This window comes from Antedon mediterranea, chromosome 10 (assembly GCF_964355755.1).
Source record: "Antedon mediterranea chromosome 10, ecAntMedi1.1, whole genome shotgun sequence".
Lineage (NCBI taxonomy): Eukaryota > Metazoa > Echinodermata > Crinoidea > Comatulida > Antedonidae > Antedon > Antedon mediterranea.
Window position 1 is genome coordinate 612,021 of NC_092679.1, and position 22,945 is coordinate 634,965.

Sequence of the window (22,945 nt, forward strand, 5' to 3'; positions counted from 1 at the left end):
GCAAATAACACTGACATTCAACTAGATATCCCTGGTAGGTGAAAACTATATTTCTGGGACCAAATTGAATAAAATTACTTTATAGGACTCCTCCTATGTGACACCGCTATTCAAGGGAGGAAATAGAACATGTTTTAACTAACAGACTACAGTTGCGTCTATTTTTGCCTTAATAGGGGTTCGATTGTACTTTAGGACCAACATATTATTTTAGAGTGATTATCTGAACTCAAATTAGAAATAGACAATAATCAAATTTTGTTTTAAAGAGAAGTACCTAACCGCAGAAAATACACACATCCCAAACTTTATGTGACAACAAAATGTGATGTGCCCATATAATAATGGACATGATGATGTCATATCACTACTATATTTGGGCATATCACTACTATATTTGAGCACAGCACACTTTTTTTGTCAAACTAGTTTCATAGTGTAGACAGAGCTTAAGATGGCTATCACATCAAACATAACATTCGAAAGGATTACATTTACATGGATTTCGGACGAAATCAAACAAGAATAAATTATGAGTCTATTATGTTGCCACTTAACGGAGGTAAAATAAAATTAAATAGAGCAACATAAGTCAATAGTGTTGCTGGACCTAGGCTCTGGAACCACCTACCCTTGAACATTAAACACACATCATTATTGAGTCACTTTAAGTCACTACTCAAAACTCACCTTTTCTGATTCTACAGCGCCATGAGAAATGAATGTTGGAATGGCGCTATATAAATCGAACGATTGATTGATTTACAGTACGGTATTCAATATAAAATGCCTACCAGCTTCATTCATTCATTCATTCAAATTTATTAGTAATATTATCATTATAAAGAGTACATTTAAATTTAAATTAATTCAATTTATATATTTCGTGAAGCACTTTCGTGGCTCCAGAAATGTCTTGCTTATCACGTACAAATAAAAGTACTACTACTCCTCTTACTACTACTAAAAAAAAACAATTACATAGGCCTATATAAAATATGATAATTGGGGGTGAAAGAGATATACTATCTTTAATCCTAACTCAAACTTCGGAACAGTGGGAGAATCCACATGCTTAGGATAGAATAGAACTAAGGATTGCACCAGCAAACGACGCCTTATATTATATTAAGCCATGATTTGTTATAAAAGCCAGTGGGATTTGATGTAAGCTGGCCAATAGTAGTAACATATCACACAATTGTCTGTATGCAATTCACCACTAATTAAACTAATCTACTACAAACACGCAATGCGATTAATACACATTGTTTATTAGGTGCATGTATAAATAAGTATCAACAGAAAAGGGAGATGCTAGAATATTTGTTATTCTCTCTCTCTCTCTCTCCCCTATATGAACAATAGGAACATAGGATGCTGTATCATGGAACTTCGTTAAATACACTGTTAGTCTTACATGTTACATTGTTTTTATCCTCAGAATATCTAGGCCTATACAAACATACGACGGTGTATCATGGAATTTCGTTAATACAAGTCGCATGTGACATTGTTTCAACTATATAAATATTTTTAATTAAATTAAACTTGGTTACAGAAGAAGAAATTAAAACGCTTTCACGATAGAGCGCAGCAGCCTTTATGGAAACTCTTTATGATTGTAACATAGAAGGCACCCTCTGAAACTAATTGACGAAAGCACAGAATGATGATATTAACAGTACACCGTGGAATATACACGCCACTGAATTTTTGAAAAAAAGCATGGGATATCTTAATAATGGCAACATTTCAATATTACACAATATTTTGGATGGAAAACAAATAAAAAATTACAAACAAGATTGTTGTCTTCAAATGAATATTAAATATGATAGATTACAACAGGATATCATTCACAGTCTATTGGCAGTGTTTCAGAAATTGAACGCGCGCGTTAAAAAAAAGTTGCGAATATTAAACATTTAACAGTGAAAATAGACAAAAATGTTGTCGTTGTTTGTAGGTCATTAGGGGTCAAAATTAATAATTTACATTTTATCAATAGATATTTCCTTTAATGTATTATTCAATCGACCATTCGTCTAATATTACTCATCTGTGGCTGGTTCGAGATTAACATGGTTGTAAAAATACTATAAATTTTTGTCTGAAACAAACGTGTTTAATTAACTTTAATCAATAATCAAGAACATATAAATATAGTTGTATTTTATCTAAGTGTATACAATATTTAGAAATTATTATTACTAAAATTCACTGTACAATAATATCACAGCCAAACTAATCTTTTAGTCGTTTTTGGCACGGTATCACGTCTATAGCCAATAAACTGCGGGGCTGTTTCATTATCAACCTACGGTAACATTTATTTAAAATATTTTATCAAACAGAATGCAAAAGCTGTTAAAAAAAGAAAACATTTAATAACGATTTTGTCGGTATAGGGAAGGTACGATAAACATATTAATCTCAACAGATCACTAAATTAGGTAGATACAACGTATTGATATATAGCAAGAACTGTAGACGAATATAACGACCTGTTCAAATGGTTATATGACGACGAAGGTTGAAATGAGCCGCAACATAAATATTTGGTTTAATTATGTGTGCGTGAGATTTAATGTTTACTCTTCGTAATAAGTTTTCGTTTATCGAATCTCGACCGGTACAGTATCGGTGGTTTTACTAACGTATTGCGATTTGCGTCAAAATAATGACCAAAAAAAACGTGCAAAAGAGCATAAAATAACCATTTAAGCGGGAAACGTGCAAGCGCGCGTTAGACCTTAGTTCCCATGACGTAAAGCAAGGACGGACGTAAGCGCGCCGCAAGTAATTCTAAACTCTCTCATTTTGATTGGTCAACTCACTTCCGTTGTATCTACGTGATTGATGTGTCCAACTGGTCTCACAGTTTTCACACACACCCTGACAAACGTTTTTTCACGACCATCAAAACCAGGACAACAAGATCGTTCCATTTGACTTCCAAACATCCAAATACCATCATCAATACTCTTATTCATTAGTGGGCCTTTTCTAGATATGCGTTTATTTGACCCAAAGTTCTCGTAAAATTGCTGTTTATACAAACCGATGCGTGTAAGTGTGTGTTGTGAGTGTAATGACCACATATCTATCTAATGTGAAAATGGTGTATACATTATAATAAAGAATAACCAAGTCAAAAGTGGCAATGTCATTAAATAAAATCACATATAATAAATTAAATGAATGAAATAATAGTCGGATATTATCAAGGACAAAAAACAAAGTACACATTAAATTGTATTTTAATGTCGATAAATATTGCTAGTCACGTGAGAAGGTCCAGTGGCGGTTGCAACACGAGGAGAAGTGGTGGCAACACAATGAGAGGCGGTGGGAACACGAGGCGAAGCGGTGGCAACACGAAGCGAAGCGGTGGCAACACGAAGTGAAGCGGTGGCAACACGAGGCGAAGCGGTGGCAACACGACGAATAAAGGCGGTGGCAACACGATGGAAGGCGGTGGCAACACGAGGCGAAGCGGTGGCAACACGAGGCGAAGCGGTGGCAACACGAGCAGAGGCGGTGGCAACACGAGCAGAGGCGGTGGCAACACGACGAGAAGTATAATACAACCGTTAAACTCTTATATTCACGACCGAATTGTTTTAGGTCCGAAAATTTACTTACTGCAGAATTCTAATTCTTACAATTTTTGAGTGGCTATGAAGAAGGCCCGACGGCTTAACATCCAAAATGAAGTATGATGCAAATCTAACGCAAAACAGGCTTAGCACATAAGATATTTTCAAGTGCCTATGAAGAAGGTCCGACGGCTTAACGTCCAAGATAGAGCACGTTGCAGATCTGAAGAAAAACAAGCTCTGAGCACATAGCAACAGCAGCAACATTTTTCCTCTACTGGCTTTCGATACAGAACATTAGTATTCTGTAAACACTTCTTAAAATAAATTAAGAATATTAAACTAAATGAACCTATTAGATTAAAGGCAATTTAATTAACAGTAAACAATATGCGTGTCATTAGGTTGACGGCATGACAACACACAATTAGCACCTTGTCCAAATTGACTACAGAAACCAACCAACGCTAACAGACGTTTGTCAAAAGTATGTCATTGAAAGAGTGAAACAATAAAAACATTCCGAAATATTAATTAAAAACAGTGCTGTTATGTTATAAAGGTGATTACAGTGATATTATATAACAGATGACATTTTTAAATGGCAAAAAAAAAAAAAAAAGAAACGTAAAAAAGTTCGTGTGAGACTGACAATTGTTTTTTTTATTCCTTAATATGGGATAGAATTTAATTGCAAAATAAATATACTAATATATTTTATTGTAATGTACTTTACGACTTATATCTTACATTTTCACTTAACTTAACCAGGATAAATTAAGTCATGCTGAATCAATATAATTATTTGTTATCATAAAGACGAGTTATTTTGAATTAATAAAAGCATAACGGGAAACCAAACCAAAGTGTTTTGTTTTTATTTCTTTTTCCTAAATTAATCTACTTATTTATTTACTTATCAAAAACAAAAGGAACAAAAACAACCAACAAAGACTATTAGAATGCAATTCTAAAAATATTTAAATTTAGTTATTTTTAGATTCCATTATCTACCAGTTAAAATTCACAAATTAGTTAGAATCCTCATGAACTATTAATAATTCTGTGTTTGTTCTAGATTACTTTTACAGTTAACACTGTTGCATTAACCTAATTTGATATTTATTTAAATTCATTTTTAAAAACAGGTGAATGAAAACTGAATTAACTGCTTATACAACTAGTTCTGTTAAGCGTCCAGATGGTTGTTATATCATACTGTACACAATTACCAGTTACAAATACTAGTTACCAATACCAATTACCAATACCAGTTACCAGCAACAAGCTACCAGTTACTAGGTACCAGTTAAAATAAATGCCAGTGGTGCTTAGTATCTTCCATTTTAGGCAGAGATGTTTTAGTTTGTGATTGTTAGAAAATAGGAAGTGATAATACTATTAGTGTTAAAACTAAAACAGTGGTGCAGCTGGATGTTGCCATCTCTTAACTATGATTATCTTGGTTCAAATCCATGTGCTCAGCCCATGTTCTTGTACATGATACATTCATTTATGTTTTATACATTCACTTACATTCATGTTGTTTCTTTTTTACCAATATCTTTCAAAGACAACTTTCCGGATCCTCTTTGTAATGGTTGAGCCTGCAAAAAAAAATGAATGCGATGAATTGTAGTTTTACCAATACATTATTTATAATTACATTACATCACATGTATAAACTTAATTAGACTTGCCCTAAGTCTATAGTTGTTGTACTATTGTATGTTTAGTCCAACAGCCAGCTTTTTAATTCTTTCCAGAAAACTCAAGTGTTATATGAAATATATAACCTTAATATAATTTCATTTGGATCTTAATATCATACTAATATTTAGTACTTTCGATCTATTAAAAAAAAGACAAAAAAAATTTCTTCTGAAATATAGCCTATAATGTATGATAAATATAATATAATATGTGTGCCTTAAAGGAAAGATTTTGATTTTGATAAAACATTTTTACCGTTGTTTTTAAACATAATATTGGTGTTATTTGACCTCTGTAAAACTACAGTGTAATATGAAATATTTATTATTTTATATTTGAATCTTATAAAGTAAATTATAATTTGCACAGGATGTTGGCAGATCCTTGCGACTAAATCATCATTTAAATCGTTCTTAAAAGATGCTGCTTATTACAAATTGACTTAATTTCTATCACATACTTAAACATTTGTACACTAATGCCTTGGTGTCTATTTTCACATTACACAGATTTCTGTGAGTACAGATTCTGCTGCACAGATCCTTTGATACTGAACACGGACGATTTGGTTACAAACAACTTGCAGAATTACATAATATGTATATGGACGAAATAATGATTCTTGAAAAGACCTACTCAAATATTGAGACGTGAGAACTCAGCATTTTGCAATTAATACAAAAATATTGATAAACGGATGAATTTAATAAGATGAATGATGTATATTTGAATATTAAATAAGACATAATACCATATTCAGCTCATGTTATTAAGCATGAGACATAGTAAAATAAATACCATATTCAGCTCATAAGTATGTGGCATATAGTAAAACAATACAATATGCAGCTCATGTTATTAGGCATGAAACTTATACAGTGTTTAGAAATCAATTCTGGACAATTAAGCACGATACCAACTCTATGATGAATCTAATCTACCGGTATTCATTAATATAAATAAATAAATGTCCTACAGTATGTTTTACCTTTATCAATCCAGATAGCCTGTCATTACTATTGTTAACATTTGATGGCTATACCACTATTAGACAGGATTTTATTTTAACATTTTTGTTTAAATCCTGGTTGGAGGCAATTTTTTCCAGTTAAAGTTGATGGGGGGGGGGGGGGGGGTAAATCGGGATGGAGGTAAATCTTGATGGCAAAACTAGCTTCGATAAAAACATTGATAGTAAAAAAAGTACCACATATTCAGATTATGTAATGTACAGTATATGAATCAATCATCAATAGCAAAGGAAAGGCACTACTCTCTAAGACAATAATCCAGTTTAAACTTATTCTCTCTTTTTTAACTTATTATATAAATGTTATCTAAGTTCATTTTAACCAGTATTTTCATTTAAAAAAACCTATGCGATAGCTTTAGTTTAATGATGTATTGAGATAGCTTAGTTTAATGATGTATGACTACATTCATTATGTTTGTTAACTTGCCTGATAAATTATTTAATAATACTAATAAAAGCAGTATTATTTTATAGATGTAATTATATTTAAACTGTGGTTTACGAGTCTTGTAACGAATAAATTTATTTATAAACATATTGCTATTGGATGACAATATCAACATTGTCCCACAAAGGGGACATTGTTGTTTTTCAAAAGGTCCAGCATAAAAGCTAACAACATACATGATTATATAATACATCGTTTCTTAAAAATAGTAAAAAATGTTAAAATTAAATAGTCTAAAATAATACTAAAATGTGAAAACCATACATTAAAAATATACAAAATTATGATTAAAAATCCAAGTCAACAAAGATGTTCATAAAATTATATAATAAATAATGTTAACTGAAATCTTAGCATTTCTCAATAGATATTTAGTTTTGATTTTAGTTTTGTGTTAATTATTGTACAGTCAAGTAAACCAGTGGTTAACATATTGGCGCTACATAATATCGGTACAGGTTAACATATTGGCACTGCATAATATCGGTACAGGTTAACATATTGGCGCTGCATAATATCGGTACAGGTTAACATATTGGCACTGCATAATATCGAATTAAATTTTAGAAAGAGTAGGGGGTAACCTATGGAACGCCTCCTCTGCCTTCAGTTCACATTTATCATGCATTACACACCAATCGTCATGCAGTACACACCAATGGTCATGCAGTACACACCAATGGTCATGCAGTACACACCAATCGTCATGCAGTACACACCAAACGTCATGCAGTACACACCAATCGTCATGCAGTACACACCAATCGTCATGCAGTACACACCAAACGTCATGCAGTACACACCAATCGTCATGCAGTACACACCAATCGTCATGCAGTACACACCAATCGTCATGCAGTACACACCAATCGTCATGCAGTACACACCAAACATCATGCAGTACACACCAATCGTCATGCAGTACACACCAAACGTCATGCACTACACACCAATCGTCATGCAGTACACACCAATCGTCATGCAGTACACACCAATCGTCATGCAGTACACACCAAACATCATGCAGTACACACCAAACGTCATGCAGTACACACCAATCGTCATGCAGTACACACCAATCGTCATGCAGTACACACCAATCGTCATGCAGTACACACCAATCGTCATGCAGTCAAATATTGCATAATCTATACCGCCACCTATCGACAAAATCGAATATCAGGTGACGTTTATTAGACGGCTGTAAAACTAAGGCTATACAAATGTTATACTACAGCAACTCACGCTGTCTACTACTACACCGCACATGCTTTACGTCCTATAGATTCCAAGATTTCTTTAATAGTTTTTTCAAGCCATTTTAGTTATAAAGCACGTGCGGTGTAGTAGTAGACATCGAGTTGCTGTAGTATAATGTTTGAATAGCCTTAGTTTTACAGCCGTCTAATAAACGTCACGTGATATTCGATTTTGTCGATAGGTGGCGGTATAAATTACGCAATATTTGACTGCATGACGATTGGTGTGTACTGCATGACGATTGGTGTGTACTGCATGACGATTGGTGTGTACTGCATGATAAATGTGAACTGAAGGCAGAGGAGGCGTTCCATAGTAACCCCATTGTCTAAGACCATGACTAATAATTACGGAAACTACTATGTACGAAACAAGATTAAATTAAATTAAATTAATATGTACAAGACAGTTCAATAAACTCAATATATAAAAAAAATGAAAAATAGAAACATGAGGCCTTGGCCTGGTATAGATGATAGCACACAGCAGCAACAATTCATCTGGGTAAAATAATAATATGGACTGTTGTCTATATGACTTGATTGATAGAATTCATAACATGTATACATAGTAATTACATAAGATCAAGTATTTACTTCTATATCATTAAATATTAATAACTATAAATGTACTCTAACACAACGTCGTCAGTAAAAATTACTTTATTGGTGCCGATTCACACTCATGGGATTAACAACAAAACAAATACAAACATATTCCATTGAAACTCAAGCTTGGAGAGGATAACATGCTTCTCCCAAATTTAACAACATCTTTTCAAATTGAGTTCACGACATGACTCTAAAGATGTCTACACTATAAAATCTTATGTGACAAAAAAGTGTGATATGCCCAAATATGGTAGTGATGTGACATCATCATGTCCATATATGGGCACATCACATTTTATTGTCACATAAAGTTTGATAGTGTAAACAGAGCTTAAGTGATTATTTAAAAATGATTCTACTAAAGTTTAATGTCAAGCCTATAGCCTCAAGCAGATGTGATGCTAAAGAGGTCTAACCATTTAGAACTAACTGGTCTAGCCTTATAATTCTGTTTTGCCCATTTTGTGGACAAACAAACCCCAAACTGTAAAACTGGCTACGGGCTCGATTGTATCATTTGTAATCTAGTTGAATTAATTAATAAACGAAACAAAATAAAAAACAAATTATGACAAAAGCTTCTAGAAAAGCTTTTTAAAAGCTGAACAGACAGCAGACAGTAATGGTAGACAAACAGCAACCAAGAACCGGATGCAAATTAATACAGCATTCATTGAATGACTTGGCCTAGATTAATATATATTGTTTCTCCTTATGAATATTTTATAATTTTCTTAAGACTGATTGCATGTTTACAAATTAACATGTAATCCAAAATTAAATGTTGATTTGGAATGGCATCTAGTGTGGGGTGATTGCATAACAAAAAGAAAATGGCAGACATGTTTTTTAAATACTTTTAATTCTATATGCAATTTCATTAGTTTTAATTAGTGTAATAACCGTACCAAAATTCACATTTCAATTAACATAAGAAATTGAATACCCTATTGTTATTTTAAAAAGATCTTTTAATATTTGCATTTTCATAATTAAATGTCAACTAACTTATGTCAATATAATAACAACTAAATTGGGATTTCATATTGAGTTGAATGCATATTAGAAATGGAAAAATATATGAATTGGCTCATTTTAAAAACAATTCAAACGTGTGACTCAGGTATACTAATACACCATATATGGTGGAGTAGCTCTAGGCTAATAATGCTAAATAATGATTTTATTAGAATAATGACAATTTCATGTTTTCTATTGTCTGTATAATGTATGCATTTCATCAGCCTTTGGCTGGCTCTCCTATGACTTAAATACATCTTAAATTATTATGATATTAATAAATAAATGTTTAACTGTTGCTATGAATAGAGGTGAATTGCCTAAGCTTAGAGACCCGACAAATTCTCTATTTAAAAAAAACCTTATAAGCAGCAACATGGCTGGCAACAACTTTGCTCCTGAGCCGCTATAACTAATAACTGAATTTCAATTTTAGATTTAATATTAAACAGGTAATGATACTTTGTGAATACTATAAGATGGTATGATATATACCGTACTATGTCAATACTTACTTGTGATTTGTCAGGCTTCCAACCAATCATAAAATAGAGTTCAAATGTAGCGGGAACTGTACCATCTTCATTTCCATACATGTCTAAGAAAAGGAAAGTCACTAGTTTTAAACTCTGAAAAGTAATAACGGTATCAAATGGCTGAGCGGTTTAGGCAGGGGCGTCGCAAATGAGACACTCCTCAACAATTGATCTGGTGGTAGAACAAGTCTTCTAAACTGCATGACCAGTGTACACATCTTGCTCATGTGCACTTAAAGAACCCAGTGCATCCTTCAGAAGAGTATGGGGTCAATGCTCATGTGCACTTAAAGAACCCAGTGCATCCTTCAGAAGAGTATGGGGTCACCATGGTTTTATATTCCATCTCAGTCCATGTCATTCATGCTACAGTCGGTGTTGCACTGACGCTGCAATGGGTCTGTAGATCCTAATCTTATCATAATGAAGATCCTAATCTTATCATAATGAAGATCCTAATCTTATCATAATGAAGATCCTAATCTTATCATAAATGAGATCCTAATCTTATCATAATCAAGATCCTAATCTTATCATAATCAAGATCCTAATCTTATCATAATCAAGATTCTAATCTTATCATAATCAAGATCCTAATCTTATCATAATCAAGATCCTAATCTTATCATAATCAAGATCCTAATCTTATCATAATCAAGATTCTAATCTTATCATAATCAAGATCCTTCTCTTATCATAATCAAGATCCTAATCTTATCATAATCAAGATCCTAATCTTATCATAATCAAGATCCTAATCTTATCATAATCAAGATCCTAATCTTATCATAATCAAGATCCTAATCTTATCATAATCAAGATCCTAATCTTATCATAATCAAGATTCTAATCTTATCATAATCAAGATCCTTCTCTTATCATAATCAAGATCCTAATCTTATCATAATCAAGATCCTAATCTTACCATAATCAAGATCCTAATCTTATCATAATCAAGATCCTAATCTTATCATAATCAAGATCCTAATCTTATCATAATCAAGATCCTAATCTTATCATAATCAAGATTCTAATCTTATCATAATCAAGATCCTTCTCTTATCATAATCAAGATCCTAATCTTATCATAATCAAGATCCTAATCTTACCATAATCAAGATCCTAATCTTATCATAATCAATGTATATGACTATATAACACCCACTCCAATCCAGCTTAAGCAATATAAAACAACTACCTAGGGAACCTAATACAACCATTAGACAACATCACTAACAGGATCTACTCAAGGCCTTCTGGGATAGATATCCTCCACATGGAATCAGCCATTAATTAAACCAGACGTGTGGATTCACTCGAACCCAATCTAATCTTTAGGGCTCTACTGGTGAGATTGTGTGAATGTCAAACCATGCTAAGTTATTCTTAATGTGATTTTATGTGGGTTCTATAAATAAACTACTTTAGCCAAACAATACATGTGATTGATCAACTGATGAAGAAGTATTCCACATGATGATATGTGACACTGTATTATAGAATTTGCCTATGAAACACTGGACATAATGGTATGAGGAGATACAATAGAGAGAATAAACTTTGATATAATACTGGCATAACATGTGATATATGTGACACTCTTATTACAGAATTTGCCTATGACACAGGACATATCATGAGGAGATACAGTACAGAGAATCCGGTAAATCATGGACTAAATACTTCCTTCACATATAAAATACAGAATAAAATTACAATTTGTTATAACATAACATCAAATGATATAAACATTTGTACATGAATTTGCACAATTAAAATGTTATATCCATAAGCAACAGAACCATAAAAACGACTAATATGCTGAATTTAGGTTAAAGATGTATATTTCATTTATGATTATACAAAAATTGAAAGCAATGCAAATGATATGTCTTGAATTAGTTTTATTGCTATTATGATTTGTGCCACTGAATGGCCCAGGGCAGGATCTGTTGAATATAAATAGCATCCTCTATCTTTGTCAAAAATGCTGTTTTATTTTTTAAGTATATTATCATGTACTTAAAATTGTTCCTAGCAGCAGTTTATTTGTTTCTAGTTAGTTTCAGAGAGCAAAATAAATGAGGATAGGTTCTTTTTCGAAGTGCATAGAAGCCAGATGTATACACCAGCAGCCATATTCACCAATCACACTTAAGTGAGATACTTCCCTTAAATATTAAGTATTTCACTTAACTTAATAAATATTTAAGTATATCCCTTAAATTGTATTCACTTAGATAAAAGATTTTTTAATTTTAAAGGTAAGTATTCCCTTAGCTTAAGTGTGAATGGTGAATACGGCCACAGTACTCCAATGACTTGAACCAGTGCCAATGTTATCTGGCTTGCAATGGCACCTTAATCACTCTACCACTTGATTCCCAAGTAAGAAACCAAGGTGTACCTTTGTATATGGCTGCAGCTGCAGCTTGTGTGTCGCGGTGTAACAGTTTCCTAGACCATGATGCATTGTTCTCAGCCATACCTTTTAGATCTGACATGACCTCAAACATTGTGGGATAGTTCACTGTGATCTCATCAACATCCTTAAAAATAAAAACCTTAAATTAATTAAACATTCATCTTTGCATAGCTTTTAGCTATATGGCATCAATTGACATTTGGGCATAGGAGGCATACACTGAATAAATAAGAGGGTACACACAAAGCAAAATGCTTTAAATGAAGTCCACAATAATAATAATTAATGGTTATGTACATTAATGATGGTGCCAGCATTCATTTGTACACAACTAGTACAACTTGTACACAAAGCCATAAATATGTACAATTATAAATTAAATGTTATACAGTATATATATATATACTATTCACAGAATGTTATACAGTATATATATATACTATTCACAGAATGTTATACAGTATATATACTATTCACAGAATGTTATACAGTATATATACTATTCACAGAATGTTATACAGTATATATACTATTCACAGAATGTTATACAGTATATATACTATTCACAGAATGTTATACAGTATATATACTATTCACAGAATGTTATACAGTATATATATATACTATTCACAGAATGTTATACAGTATATATACTATTCACAGAATGTTATACAGTATATATATATACTATTCACAGAATGTTATACAGTATATATATATACTATTCACAGAATGTTATACAGTATATATATATACTATTCACAGAATGTTATACAGTATATATATATACTATTCACAGAATGTTATTCTATAGTAGTTTTTACACGATACTTTTTAATCATTACATTTTTATACATTCTGAATGTTGTGCAGTTTTTTACTTGATGTTTTATTCTATTTTTCAATGTCGTTTGTATGTATTTTATATAAGTTTTTTCAATGCCTAGAGCTTTTTATCGTTTTTAATTTGTATCCAGTTTTTCTGTCTTATATCACAAGCAACATATTTTGTTTTTATACCTATATTTGAAAACACAACAAATATAACTTGAACTTGATTTACCATAAATTTAAATACCACATTAGATTTATTCTCTATTGTACATACTATCTAATGATTGTTAACAATGTTTCTGTATCTTGGTGCAGGGAATGGGTTGATCTAGGCCCCAGTTGATAAATAATCTTGCATTACATCGCTTTTATCTCAATGGAAAGCTCTTAAATCCTTATTAAATTTGATTATGCAGGCTTTGTATTTGGTGAAAAAACTAAAACAAATTGTAATAAATATTTATTTTCTTGATACATATAGTACATTTTCTGATGACATTGAGAAATTAGAATAACTATGTAGACACTATTCTGTCATAATAAAACATTAATGTTTTAATTTATAAACATCTTTTGGTGTTAAATGTTAAAGATTGATGAGTGCTAAAGCAAATGTCGTTATCAATAACATTTTAATGTAGTATTTTGGGTTAATTAATATTTAAATATTTATGGTCACAGTCTCAATTGATTTTAAACATTTATATTTAAAGTTAACTGATATTTATAAATAAATATTTAAATATATTAGTAATAGTTCTATGTGTAATAAGTCTATGTTTAACATAGAAAACTTTTAACTTAATGTATTATATTTAGGATAATGACTCATATATTTATATGGATACCCAGATACAGATACTAGTATACATACTTTTTTATTTTTTTACATTTATTCATTTGACATTTATCTTTTTGTTAACCTGCATTATAGTAATGATCTGTCTACATTATCAAACTTTATGTGGCAAGAAATGTTATGTGCCCATATATGGACATGATGATGTCATATCACTACTGTGTTTTGGCATATCACTACCATATTTGGGCACATGACTAGTTTGATAGTGTGGACAGAGCTTTACTATAAAGTTTTTTTTTAATTTATTTTATTTTAACAATATTTAATGAGGGGGGTCCATCCAGCCGACGCTGTTCAAGCGATCCTCAAAACAATACAATTTGTTTACAATATATTTTGCTTTTTTGACAATCTTCAAGAAACAAGATGTTTGTTATTGGATAATTTGTGTTTTCTGTGAAATAAATGAATTTGAAAGCAACATCAAAATGATGAAATATACTCAACTGAAAACAGAAGTCAAAAGAGGGGGCTATACTAGTGCTAGATTTTTCATTTGAAGGAAATATTAAATTAAAATAAAAACCAATGTATTGTACCAACAAATTATTGGTATTTATTAGTAACATTTTTTTGTATAAAAAGGAATAAAAATGATTTATTATTGACCCTGAATGAACAATATCCCTTTAAATACTAAAATTATTCAATCTTAAATATATTCTGGTTTTCTGTGTAAATTCATCAAGTCTTAATTTACAACATTGCAGACAAGAAATAAATTTTCATTAAAGTTTTATCATTTCAGATCTTAACAAAGATTCAATGAGGTTTTCGGGAAAGAACATAGAAAAGAAGACTCCCTTAAGTACGTACTCATCATTAAGTAAATCACTATATTTTCATATAAATACAATTTGTATTAATAAAGGCCAAATCCACCACTGAATATTCATTAGCCAATTTCATTCAGTAAATTTCTAATAAATATGTTTTGTGTCGCGGTAGGACAAAGGTCCAACTGGCAAATCTTTTTCTGTGGTTCAGAACAAATATAGTTTTACAAAACACAAAATTTGTTTTTAAAATTGCTTTTAAAGACGTGTGAAGCGACCATTACAGTGCAAGTATAAAAGCAATTTATTATATTGATGAAAAACAGATTAAATGTCCAAAAGCTTAGAATAAATGTCAATAAGTTTAAAGTGGTTTACACACAAATTTCCTATACAATTGTATATCTATACTAAATGCAAAAAAAAAAGCTTCAGAAATATAATATGTTTAAGACGCAATCACAAATAAAATCAACCATGCATGTTGTGAATTTTTTGTTCATTTTATCAATGTTAAAAAGGGTAGTTTTATATCTTTCCTATTACTGTAATGTATATTTATTTATCATTGGAATGAAATATATTCAGTAAAGACATTCCTGTTATATTAAATTAAGAAGAAAAATATAGGAAGATGTTAAAGATGATGAATCAATATCAGTGGGCTGCTGCTGATAATTCTGATAATGGTCGAGCTAATGATTAGATTTTATTAGATAAGATTAAATGAATTGATGGCAATGGCGATAGGTAGAGGGAAAGATTGATATCTATAAAGATTAATACTGTACACAGTTAAAATTAAGGTATTAAGTATTATATATATCTTTGAACTTGTGTTAATATTTAAAAGTGGTCCTTAAGTCAGTGTAAACGTTTTAGTAAGTATTGTATATCTTTGGTGTTACTGTTTCCAAGTGGTCTTTAAGTCAGTGTAAAAGTTTTAGTAAGTGTTGTATATCTTTGGTGTTACTGTTTCCAAGTGGTCTTCAAGTCAGTGTAAAAGTTTTAGTAAGTGTCGTATATCTTTGGTGTTACTGTTTCCAAGTGGTCCTTAAGAGGGCAGACTAGAAGTAGAAAAGTAAATGGGTGCTATTTGTGCATTTAATGACTGTAAATAAATTATGTAAATTTCACAGAAATCATTTAATTTTAACTTTAAAATTTCTATGAAATTGTAAATAATTGTATTGAATTTTTATCATTACCGTAATAATATATCTTCAAGAAAATACAATTTAGAAAACGTGACCGAGTGTAATTGAACACAATTTCCATATAGATCAAAAGGTTAAATTGTGTAGATGGAAGAATTCCATTTTTGAAATTAAATGTTTAAATCATTTTCTATTTTTACGATTTACTGGCTAATATGCGCTTGCTTTAAACTTAAATTATTTATTAATTTATTAAAATAAAACCACTCTATATTTTAAATTAACAATAAACGTGAATGAAATTTAAACGTACTACAGTTAGCAGCGTGAATCCTGCACGGGTAAGGAGGCTTCCGAGGTCACGAAGATCAGTAAAAGGTGAAACATGAGGTGAAAATCCCTGCGAAAAAAAAGGATTTAAATGATGAGCATACATGATTGAAAAGAATAAATTTTGTGATCTTTAAAATAAAGTAATATAAATGGTACACAGTGCTTCAAGGGGATTTTATTTGATAAGCTGAGAATTTTGAGAATAAAAAAATAAGTTCTTATACTGTGAGCTGTCAGTGACATAATCACATCTTGAAAATGCCTTTCGCAAGCGTTAAATAAAGTTAAAATGCCTTCTGCAAGCGTTGAATAAACTCACAGTAGACAAATGTCCTAAAACTATCTTGCAGCAATTTAACCATAAACCTACAGGTTTATCATTCATTACAGTATTATTATCTTAATAATGACATATCTATGCAAAATCTACCTAATCTTTATTGTAATCCTTTTAATGTATTTAAATTTTGTGCGCTTCAATTTTTAATCAATAAGTATTTGTCTGAATGTATGAAGTAAATAATATGTTATATTTGTGACATCTTGTACGATTCAGATGTTTGATTGATGTTGTTGCTAAGTAGAAGACTATCACCTTTAGAAACTCTTCTTTATTATACTTGCAAAATAAGGTAGTAAAGTAAGTAAATACTTAACAAAAGACATGAATACTTAGTTAAGTAAGCACATTTATTCATGCAAGTGGTTGGTACCATAGTTTGACTAAGATCCAAACATTGGTCTAAAGTATTGTAGCAGTGCTCATGCAATGGTAGGTACCATAGTTTCACTTACAAACATAGTTTAAAGCTCAAATAAAGCATTACAGACCAATAATAATAATAATAATAATAGACCAATATTAGTAGTTTTAAGCTTTGATTTCTAAAGCTCTGTCTACACTATCAAACTATTTTGACCCAAAAAAGTGTGATGTGCCCAAACATGGTAGTGATATGACATCATCATGCCCATATATGGCCACATCACGTTATGTTGTCACATTTCGAAAACTTTCAAGTGACATCAAGCGAATGTCAAATGATGTCACATTGAAATGTGCTTCTCCTTAAAACTAATGTCATTCCATCTATATCAAGAACCACATATTCATAATGCAGCATTTTTAAAATATATCCACCATCCGTTCCACTACCCCTAGCCAAATTTGATAGATGAATGACACCTAGTGAATATATATAATTAACAATGTCACAGTAAAACGTGCCACCCATACAACTTGCTCCAAATAATGTCATCAATCGCATTATTCATTAATAAATGAGCATTGTAAAATGTTTTCACCTTCAACTCCCCTAGCCCCAAGTCAAATTCATTGAGTAAAACCTTACGTCATATTAAAAAACGTGCCACCTCTCTACAACTTTCCCCAAATGATGTCACCATGCAATCACATTAGTTATAATAATGTAATTCAACATTGGCATTGAGTTCGATAAAGAGAGAAAGACATAATGTTGATTGCACAGGACAAAATTAAATGGTAACTCAATTAAATTACTGTTACTAGTTATAATAGTTAGACCTTGAAGTTCAAATTACATGGATAATGTACAAAAATGAGTTCACTTCTTAAAGACTAAGAACTGACTTGACTAGCACACATGCTTACAGGAATGTATTCAAAATAACAATAATGAAACAACAATGGAATAAATAAGAAATAACAGACGAATAACAATAATTCTTGATGAAAAGGAAGAAGGCAGGATGCGGGACACGTGACATGACAAATCAACCAGGACATTAAACACCAACCGAGGAGCCAACAAATTATAATAAAAAAACACCAATAAAAAAAACCATTTCGAACCAATAAAGTTGACAATTTCTTTTGATTTCATTTACATTATTTTGAATTTTAAAAAATGTAATGTGTTTATTTTTGTTATTAGTTATCCGCTTAGTAGCGGATAACTCCTTGTAATCGTCCTGTTTCATCATCTTTTTTTTTTTTTTTTTCTGTATTATACTTCTTTCCTTCTGTCATTTTTGTGCGTCGCGTTTCTCTAAAACGTGTAAACAGAACATATCGTAACTTTGTCAACATATCGACATTTACGTGAACTTGTGCACCTCCTATTTTTGAATGACGTCAGAGTTGCGCAACGTGACTTACGCGCGATTTTATGAATTTCAATGATTGATCATAGACTAAAAACGAAACATAATTTTGTTTTGACACTTTGTGAAAATTTAATTCACATCAAGCGCAAACTTCCTATGGATTAAAAATAGCATGTTTCACAAAAAGTTACGCGCGCACGCGCGTTTAAAATTTTAGAGTGCGAAAAATCAACTTCTAATCAACTTTCTATGCGTTTCATGTCATTTTGAGCATGTCAAAAATTCCCACGCGCGCGAAACTTTTTACGCACGCGGTGCACACTTAGAGTTAAAAACATATTTTTTACGAGTGATTCATGTTTTTTCAGCCTTTTATAGTAATGTTACCAACCTTTAAACAATTTCGACTTAAAATTACGTCATACGAGCACGTCGAATTAAATAATTTGCACGCGTTTCTGGTGAAAAAGTTCAAAAATTCGTCAAAATTATGCCTATTTTTAAACAGTCATAGATTCTAAACTACATGGAGAACTTTTTTTTAATTACATATTCTGGAAGTTGATGAGTTGTAGATATCGAATCATGCATTAATATGGCTAACCGGACATTGTGACGTCATCGTATGGCCACGCGAATATAAAATATAGGATTTTTGTCTCTTTCGTCATAGCTCATCACATTTAATAGAGCGCATCTTCACTTATTCGTAGTCGATTTTCACCCCGATTTTAATATATTCTAGGTCAATCAACTATGTTTGCATGAATTAAAAATTTCTTAATTTTTTTATCGTCATCATGCCTAAAAATTTCAATTACGTTGGTCATTAATTTCATCTTTCCAGTAAATTTTAATCTGTTATAGCTCGTACGAATAAAATGTGATAATCAGGATTAAAACGTTTTCAGGAAGCTATTGTATTGTAGATACAAAATCATGTGAAAATTATGCCAATCGAATGTTGTGACGTCATCATATGGCCAGTTAAATACAAAAAGTCATATTTTCATCTTTTGCGTTATATTTCATTAGATTTAAAAGAGCGCGCATCAATATTTCACGTATTCAAATTTCTTCTACACGTTAATATGTTGTTGCTGAGATAATTTCATTCTGAAATTTCTACTTTTGCATTTCATTTTGAAACCGTCAAGATGTTAAAAATTACAATAAAATACGGGTCCCGTAATTTCACCTATTTTACACTGTTTGTGATATGTATACAGATTGTACTGTGTATACTATGTATATGACACAAAATAACAGAATTCAGAAATAACAACATATCATATTCTTCAGTTCAGGTCATAATGCCTTAATATTTTTCTGTGTGCAATATTCTAACGTATGACGTGCACGTGGCGTTTGTCGAGCGGATAACTAACTCGTCAAAGTGACGAGTTTCATGTCTAGTTGTAATTCTTTTCTCTTATCATAAAGTGCAATTCAGCTGAAAAATGATACTTTTTTCCTGCTGCTAAATTTTATGAATGTATTTTTATGTATATAATTGAATAATTGAATAAAATATACCAGTGATATATAAAATAATACTAAATATTACCAACAATCAAAACATTAGGTCTTCCGGTGTATTTGTATCAATCAATCAAAAACCCAATTCAATTTATCTCGGTCAGAAGGAAGAAGCAATGTTATAAACAACACTGTAAACCAATTTCTACTTCACTATTGAGGTTGTAAATCAAGACAGAGATAGAATTCTTTGATTTTGATTGTTGGGGACCTTTCTCGTTTCACCGGTCGTATTTCTGGTGATGCAGTAATGGGATAGATAATTAGAAACTACAGGATTTATATTTGCCTACTATCAATCTTTTAACAAAGCTTCACAAAGGTTAATTAAACAAAGTCATCTTCAAAATTAACATTTTTATTAATCTATATGCACATTTTTTTAATTAAATATTAATATTTTCAAAAATTAACAAAACCAGTATATTTATAAATTGATATCATGATCATCAATATCATAATTATCATCCCCATCCATACAAGTTTTTTCCTTCCTCTTATCAACCAAATTCCCTAATATGGACTTAAATACGAACTACTAAAATCAGATTTATTCAGAGACTTCTTGCTATTTTCTATTCTATTCTATTTCTTCTAAGATAAAACTATTCATTTCAATAATTTAATAGTTAGTCAACATTTATGGTTATAAATCTATTTGAATTCCTTTTTTTTGGTTCACTTTGTTATTTTGATATTTATATTTTAAATTAAAGAACAAATTAGTGGGAATGTGCAGTTTCCTTGATAATGGATTAGTGTTAATATCTGACTTGATTTAGCTTATACCCACAGCATTGTTCAGTCATTTAGCTTATACCCACAGCATTGTTCAGTCATTTAGCTTATACCCACAGCATTGTTCAGTCATTTGCCTTTTGATTTATATTCATATTATGTATACATCCTGTTATCGGCTATAATATAACAATCTGTATACTAATCTGTATACTAGTTTGCATACTAATCTGTATACTAATCTACATACTAATCTGTATACTAATCTTTATATTAATCTGTATACTAATTTGCATACTAATCTGTATACTAATCTGTATAATACCAACCTACATACTAATTTGTATACTAATTTGCATACTAATCTGTATACTAAGTTGCATACTATTTTGTATTCTAATCTGTATACTAATTAGCCTCTAATCTATATACTAATAATATAATATGCATATTAATCTGCATACTAATTTTCATACTAATCTGCATACTAATCTAATATACTAATCTATATATTAATCTATATACTAATCTTTAAACCTATTTTCATACTAATCTGTATACTAATCAACATAAAACAACTGTGAAATATAACAACATTTCAACATCAGGAACATTATCTGTAAAAATAATTCCTGTCAAAGGTCACCACACAGTTGTTATTCTATCTGTTGCTTAATATTTTATATAAAGACAGTTATGATTTGACAACGAAATAATGGTTTGATTTACGAGATATGCTTTCCTAGAAATTTAAATTTGGGTTAAACTCATCCAATACACAATATAATATGGAGGCATTTTAACATACAGTAATGGTTCTATTAAAGATAGATTTCCTCCCAAAAACATGAAAAATGAAATTTAAATCAGATATTGATAGGCCAAATTGTTGTATTGTGATGATATTGATGATGATGATATTGATGATGATATTGATAATCATGATGAAAATGATGCTAAAGATAAGGATGATAATAATGATAGGGCAATGTTAGTGATGATAATAATGATAGGGCAATATTAGTGATGATAATAATGATAGGGCAATGTTAGTGATGATAATAATGATGAAGTCTCCCTAAGTAGTATTAATTCTATTAAACATTTTACTGTTCTGAATTTGAAGCCAGTACAAACGATAAAAATACCATCGTAAAGTATTTGTCATTTAGCTTCCAATTTCATTCATTTATTGCCGATTAACTAGGCTATATCTTGTCAGATTAATTTGACCTATTTTTACAACTTGTTTAATTAGATTCTTCTTCTTAATTGAACAAGTTTCCTTTCAACACACTTATTAACGCAATATGATGACAGAAATTATTTATCACTGAAAATTTAACCAGTTTGGATCTCTTGGGAGGAATGAAGAGTTTTATTTTCTGAACTCGGTGAAGAAAACAGATACTTATGGCCCTCTATGTCAATATTTGGAAGTTAAATTTCAATGGAAAGCAAGAAATTCTAATCCACACATCATTAATGTATATAAAATTAAAGTGAAAAGATGACCTGCCATGTGAAAGAAGCAACATCTGAAAGTGGACAGCAAATATTTAATGTGGAAGATGTAATACAAACTGATGTCCATCTACCGTAGTACCTTTAGAACGCACGCCAGGTATAAATACATTATTATTTTTTGTAATAATATAAAATTAATCATTCTGTATTTCACCAAAAATTTACGATGTAGTTTTGATTACTTATTGTATTTGTTTCTTCTAGGTACGTTTTTATACTCCTGGGTAAAAGTGAGTTTTCCATTTGTACAACTGTACTACATACAAAGGTTGTAGAAAATCGTTTAAGCATCAACAGTATTAGGAGATATAGTGCTATCTAAGTAATTTATCCTACAGACGACAATGTTCTTAAAACACGTTTTTAACTCATAGGTTTCGCTATGTATATTAACTTAATTGTCCAACGAAATTAAACAAAATAAAATATATTGGTAGAGTTTA

General features: G+C 30.8%; 1 protein-coding gene across 2 annotated transcripts in view; it reads right to left on the reverse strand.

Moving 5' to 3' along the window:
- Positions 1 to 4,238: 4,238 nt before the first annotated feature.
- LOC140060730 (arginine-hydroxylase NDUFAF5, mitochondrial-like) overlaps positions 4,239 to 22,945 on the reverse strand; it is a 57,215-nt gene continuing 38,508 nt past the window's right edge. For both annotated transcript variants that reach the window (XM_072107066.1, XM_072107065.1), the window contains exons 9-12: positions 16,591 to 16,677; positions 12,631 to 12,772; positions 10,203 to 10,285; positions 4,239 to 5,209 (exon numbers count right to left, since the gene is read on the reverse strand). In XM_072107066.1, the coding sequence (XP_071963167.1) occupies positions 5,141 to 5,209; positions 10,203 to 10,285; positions 12,631 to 12,772; positions 16,591 to 16,677 (381 nt within the window). In that variant the 3' untranslated portion in view covers positions 4,239 to 5,140. The remainder of the gene's footprint in view (positions 5,210 to 10,202; positions 10,286 to 12,630; positions 12,773 to 16,590; positions 16,678 to 22,945) is intronic.